This window comes from Nematolebias whitei, chromosome 6 (genome assembly GCF_014905685.2).
Source record: "Nematolebias whitei isolate Nwh7 chromosome 6, NemWhi1, whole genome shotgun sequence".
NCBI lineage: Eukaryota > Metazoa > Chordata > Actinopteri > Cyprinodontiformes > Rivulidae > Nematolebias > Nematolebias whitei.
In genome coordinates this window covers 51,392,277-51,398,560 of record NC_056503.1, presented here as the reverse complement: position 1 = coordinate 51,398,560, position 6,284 = coordinate 51,392,277, and the positions used below count along the sequence as shown (strand labels likewise).

At 50.2% G+C, this 6,284-nt stretch overlaps 1 protein-coding gene across 1 annotated transcript; it reads right to left on the bottom strand.

The window, feature by feature from the left end:
• Positions 1–963: 963 nt before the first annotated feature.
• On the bottom strand, positions 964–1,526 carry LOC119411461 (LIM/homeobox protein Lhx1; the record flags this gene model as incomplete). The annotated part of the gene is given in 1 exon segment (XM_037678414.1): positions 964–1,526. A coding segment is annotated over 1 exon segment (171 nt), but the record flags the coding sequence as incomplete, so codon positions are not given.
• Between the last annotated feature and the right edge of the window lie 4,758 nt (positions 1,527–6,284).

The following is a 6,284-nucleotide window of genomic DNA, read 5'->3' as shown; positions in this document are numbered from 1 at the left end:
TGTGTGTGTGTGTGTGTGATTCAACTGTTAAATAAACAGGTCTCAAACACAGAAATTTATTCTTTAAGCTTTCACTTTTTATAGAATAAAACTATTTTCCAGGTCATTACTATTACTAATAAAATGTTGTTGATTGTTTTTCACAACCAGTTCAATTCAAATGATATATAATAAATAATTCAACAATTATTATCTATATAATTAATAATTCATATATTTATTATGTCATCCAGGAGTCAGTGAATTGGTTTAAATAAATAGAATTGTTTTATTCCTGTTAGTTTTAATTTGAAAACCGTTTTTGTTGCGTTTTTATGTTCTTGTCTTTGACGCCTTTAAATGATCAAATGTTTTTTTATTTGTTTGTTTGTTTGTTTGTTTGTTTGTTTGTTTGTTAGGCTCGCAGCTGCTGGATGTGGAATGGCTGCAGCTCACGGTCTGGTTCTGGGTTTGTGGACCCGGGTCTTCTCTGATCCATTTATCAGGTCCTGCTCAGCCGAACTGAGCAAACACAGCGGGGCCGTGGGGGCCGGGGGGGCCGGGGGGGCCGGGGTTTGATCCTGCGGGCTGCCCTGTCTGTTAACAAACACACCCAGGTGTGATTTCCTACATTAACACCCCCCGTGCGCGTACACACGTGTTTATTGTTGCTGCTTCTCTTTTGTCGCTTTAAACTCTAAACAAACACATTTTAATTAGTCTCCAAATCAAAGCCTTTCTTTCTATTTCTTTAAACATTAAAAACTAAATAAATGTAAAATGTTTTTATTTTAAACATGTTTGTGAACAAACACAAAGCTGTTTTTATTCATTCTATAACAATAAATAGTGTTTCATGTTTGGAGCAGTTTATCTTTGATTGTGAGTCACATCAAAGAGTTTTATTTATTTTATAAATGAGTCTCTTTAAAAACAGAAACTGCAGAAAATAAATGCGGTTCTATTTCCGGCCCCCCCGGCTCACCTGAAGAAGTCGTTCTTGCAGTAGAGCCGCCCCTCCCGGGAGAAGCACTTCTCCGTCAGGTTGCTCTTGCACTCGCAGCACTGCACGCACTTCACGTGCCAGGCTCGGTCCAGCACGTTGAGCAGGAACCGGTCCAGGATGGGCCTCTCGCAGCCGGCGCAGTGGACCATGGTGGACTCGGAACAAACCCGATCAGCGCCGGCTGAGTCCGCCTCTGGTTCCGACTCGAGCCTCCGGGGCGGTGCGCGCGCGCGGAGAGGCCGGCGGATCAGGTGTCTCCCCGCATGTGTCACAAACAAACAGGTTCCGTCTAAAAGGAAAAAAACCCAAAGGTTCCGGTTCTCCTCACTGACAGAGCGGGTCCGTCCTGGTTCTGGTCTCAGCTGTGGATCAGGAGGACAGGTGCCAGATCGGGCCCGGCGCACGGCCAGTCCGTGGTGGACCAGGAAGCCTAAATGAAGGCTTTTGGATCAGAACCGACACACAACACGCACGTAAACCATGGCAGCGGGTCCTCCGCGCAAAATGCAGCAAGAAACAAAATCACACCCCCAAAAAACATCTCAGGACAAAACATCCCCCCCGCCCCCCCCATCCGGGTCTGCAGGTTCGGGTCCGGTTCTGTTCACCGCCTCAGCTGGACAGACCCTCCCTGGCCAGTTCCGCGCGCGTGCCAGGATGCGCTGGGGTCTCCGGTTCACTGTCCTGCCACTAAAGCTCCAACCTCAGCCTTATTCCCATCCTGATGACGTCACGGGGCAGCCGGACCAATCAGCGCGGAGCCACGCGACAAACCATCAAGTCTCGGGATCAGAACCGGGAGAAGTTCTGCTTCTGGTTCTGCTGCTCAGACACACCCGCGAAGTGTCATCTGTTGGTGACAGTGTCTGCGCGAGCACGGGGACAGAGGGGACAGAGGGGACAGCAGGGAAGTCCTCCAGCTCCACGCGCGTGTCCTCGCGCGCTTTTCATTTCAACAAAGCAGCTAAAGTCCAAACAAACAGCTGAAGGTTTCCTGACACAGCTGGAGGCTGCGCGCGCCCAGTCCAGGGGCCGGCTCGGTGTGCGGTGGCGGGACCGGGTCGGCCTCCCGGACCGTCCAGGACGGGTCCAGTCCAGCTCTGCTCAGATAAGTTCCAAGAACCTTTTCAACTTTCTGTTTCATTTAATTGAATTTAAAAATAATCCAAATCATAAAATGTTCTCTGGATTGAATCATTCACATTCATTTTCTCTTTAATGATTAAAAAACGTTTTGTTTCGTTTTTCTTTTCTAAAATCTGTTCAATGTTTCAGAACAGCAGCTCCGCCGGGCCTGGTCCACACGCACGCACCCCCACCCGGTGCCTGCGCAGACCCCAACAGGACAGGTGTGCACGCGCTTCAGGAATAAAAAGAAGAAGAAAGAATCAAGTGAGGTAGAAAGATCAGATACAGGTCTGTCTGTCTGTCTGTCTGTCTGTCTGTCTGTCTGTCTGTCTTTCTGTCTGCCTGCCTGTCTGTCTGTCTGTCTGTCTTTCTGCCTGCATGTCTGTCTGTCTTTCTGCCTGTCTGTCTGCATGTCTGTCTTTCTGTCTGCCTGCCTGTCTGCATGTTTGTCTTTCTGTCTGTCTGCCTGTCTGTCTGCCTCCCTGCCTGTCTGTCTGCCTGTCTGTCTGTCTGCCTGGACTCCTTTAGTTTAATTTCAACTTTTCTGTTTTTAACATGAAAATGGAGAAAATGTGATCACGTGATCAGCTCATGGTTTGCGGTGGCAGCTCGCGCTAAACAACAACATGTAAACAAGAGGCCGCGCACGAGATAATCCGCCTGCTTGGGAGTGAACCAGGGTGTGCATGTGCCCCCCCCCCCAGGCAGACAGCATTAAATGTAAAGTAAATAAAGCAGCTGCAGCTCTCCTGTAATCCTTCACGCGCCTCTTCTGTCGCGCGCACATCTTGTAAATTAGACTGTGTTTTCAGCCTCTGGGCCCAGAAACCCTCAGCTGACCCTGGACACGGCTCAGAACCGGACCAGGTTCGACTCCCGGCTCAGGGCAGTGTGCCTCGTGCACGAGCCTTTTTCTCTGTTTCTAATCTTTTCATGTAACTTTAAATGCACTTTTTCAACTTCTCTTCCCCTGGAGGGCGCGTCTGGACTCCCGGGCCATCAGAACCATCAGAACCATCAGAACCCGGTCTTGAAGTGAGGCCGGAAGTGACGGAGCAGCCAGGAGATCCGGTTTTATGGACTGAGCTGCTCCACGTGGGATCATTAATCTGAACTAATGAATGAGGCTGTGAAGATGCGCGCGCTCATTAATCCTCATCGTGACGCTTTCTTCGCCCCCCCCCCCCCCCCCCCCCCGCCTCGCCTCCTCCCCAGGCGCAGCGGACCCGCAACTGCGCGTGACTGCGGGAGTGACAAGTCCGTTTCCGTGCGAGGCAGGTGATCAGATGGTGCGGGGTTAAATCTGAACTCAGTGAGTCCACAGGCCTCGAGGCAAAACTCAACTAAATAAAAATAAAATCAAAAGCTGTAATGAACCAACACACACACGCACACGCACACACACACACGCACACACACCGCGGGTTTGCGTCCGGACGGCCGCGCGCAGACGGTGCGGTTCTGATCCACTGTGCAGAGCCGGTCCGGAGCTCAGCTCGTTTTATTTCTCTCTTTCTTCAAAAAGAGATATTCTAGATTTCAATCGTTTCTTAAATTTGTACAACAACAACAACAACAACAACAACAACAACAACAACAACAACAATAATAATAATAATAATTTATTATTATTATTGTTGTTATTATGATCATTATTATTATTAAATTTGTTTTGACTACTTTTTTGGAGTCTCGTGCTCTAATTGTATATTTTTATTGGTTGGTAATTTTTCATCCGTCCATCCATCCATCCATCCATCCATCCATCCGTCCGTTCATCCGTCCGTCCATCCATCCATCCATCCATCCATCCATCCATCCATCCATCCATCCGTTCATCCATCCGGGTCTCATTTCACGCCGTTGTGCTCTGGGATGATTTCGGGGTGAGGGGGCTGCAGCATGTACCGTCAGTGTGGTCCCACAAATTGACCCCCCCCCCCCACTGGAATCAAACATCTGTCGATGTGCACCCAGCGGATGATCGAACCAGCAGAACTCTGTCCAAACATTTTCCCAGCTCCGCTGCGAGGAATCCGATGGGATTTATAGATCATCTACCTACAGCTGGACCCCCCCCGACCCCCCCACACACCACGCACCACACACGCACACCGCTTCATCCACAGCCCAAAGTGTAACCGACGGAGTTCCGGGTTCTCCAGAACCGGGAATCCCGACATCAAGGTGTTTAACACCCCCACAGGTGTGTGTGTGTCTGTAAACGGGGGGGGGGACTCGGACCAGAGCAGGACCACAGTGCACGTGAGTCCGACGGGTTTAGTCCAGATAAAGCAGGCTCAGAGGCCGCGGCAGCTTTCGTGAGACAGAATGTGCACGATGTCTTCTCCACAAAACATGTGAGCGCATGCCCACCGTCACGTGCGCGTGTTGGAGGCCTGCAGACAGCGCAGAGCTCCAGCACCTCCCCGCATCCCTGCTGCTGGTTCCGGTCCAGTTGAGAAATATTCCAGAGAGGCCGGATGTGGGTCCAGTGTCCTCGTGGGTTCCGGTGGATTTAAAAGGTTTTATTTGGATCAACTCTGTCAAAGTGAAGCTTCAATCAGCTGATTTCTAATGGATCTGACGGGTTGATGGATTTAATCCGATTCTTTAAATCTAGAGGCGGGATCAGAAGCAGCGGATTATAATCCTGCATCAGACAGGTGGTGCAGCGGGCGGAAGGGCCGGACCACAAAGTGTCTGATAACATGATCAGTTGGTCAGAGCTCAGGGCACGCGCTGCAGCGACAGATGACTGCTTGACCCCCCAGCCATAAAACTAAAGCACTAAAATAATAAATAAACAAACAAATAAATAATAAATAAATAATAAATAAATAAACAAATAAATAATAAATAAATAATAAATAAATAAAGCTGCAGAGCTGCTGATACAGTCAAATGTGCAGTTTTTTTTCTTGTCATTTTATTTGATCATAAAATAATTTTTTCAGCTCGTTTTTAATCATAAAGTCTTTATGATGAATAGAACCCTCCCGGCGCGCGCGCGCTGTGTTCCATTTAATTCGCTTTAATTGTAGATTGTTTGATGTTTGTTGTCGTGACAAAGTTTCTCGTTTTATTTAGTGAACTTCTGGTTCGAGGCCTGAGGACACAGTTCTGCAGAACTTGTTCTGGTCTCTGTGGAACCATCACGTCGTTCTCCAGTTTGTCCTCCACGGAGCGCGCACGCAGCTTCTCTCTCCGACCACACGAGAATCCTCCAATAATTATCGATCTCTTCTGATCAGCGGCCTCGTGCAGAGTTGCTGCTGCGCGCCGCATCCACGGACGCAAAAAGGAGTGCGCGCGCAGGTGAAGCTGCAGCGGAGCCGCGGCTCGGTTCTGATCCAGTAGATCAGCAGGCAGACAAAGCTTTATCTGCACCGGGGGGGTCATATTTCACCCCGCCTCGCGCTTTTATGTTGGAGGGGTGTCAGCCGCGGGAAATGGATGGCTAATGCATAGGCAAAGCGCCACGCGCACGGCTCTGCTGCGCGAGAGGATTTAGGGCCCCTGGGGGTCGGCCCGGAGTGGCTGAGGACCGGGGGGGGGGGGGGGGGGGGGGGGGGGGGGGGGGGGGGGGGGGGGGGGGGGGGGGGGGGGATTCAGATCACACTGAAACAGGACTGAACCAGACCCCGACCAGGTTTATCAGAACCCGTTATTTTAGGAGTATTCTGAGGACTGTGGTGGTCTGCAGCTGGGGGTCCTGGACTGTGGTGGTCTGCAGCTGGGGGTCCTGGACTGTGGTGGTCTGCAGCTGGGGGTCCTGGACTGTGGTGGTCTGCAGCTGGGGGTCCTGGACTGTGGTGGTCTGCAGCTGGGGGTCCTGGACACTCCCCAACCTGAAGAAGTGTTTTTGTTCTTTTTTTTTTCTGGCACCTCCCTGAGTCCGAAACAAGTAGGGTGGGTTACCTGCTGGTGCAGAGGAGCTTCTTTTATTTATTTATTTATTTTTTTAGGGGGGGGGGGGGGGGGGCGCTGGTGTTAAGACTGGTTCAAGCAGAGTCCAGTTTCTGTCCCCCTATGTGTCTCTGTGTGGGTCTTTTGTCTCTGTGTCTCTATGTGTCTCTGTGTCTCTCTGTGTGTCTCTATGTGTCTCTGTGTCTCTGTGTGTCTCTATGTGCCTCTGTGTCTCTCTGTGTGTCTCTGTGTGTCTCTATGT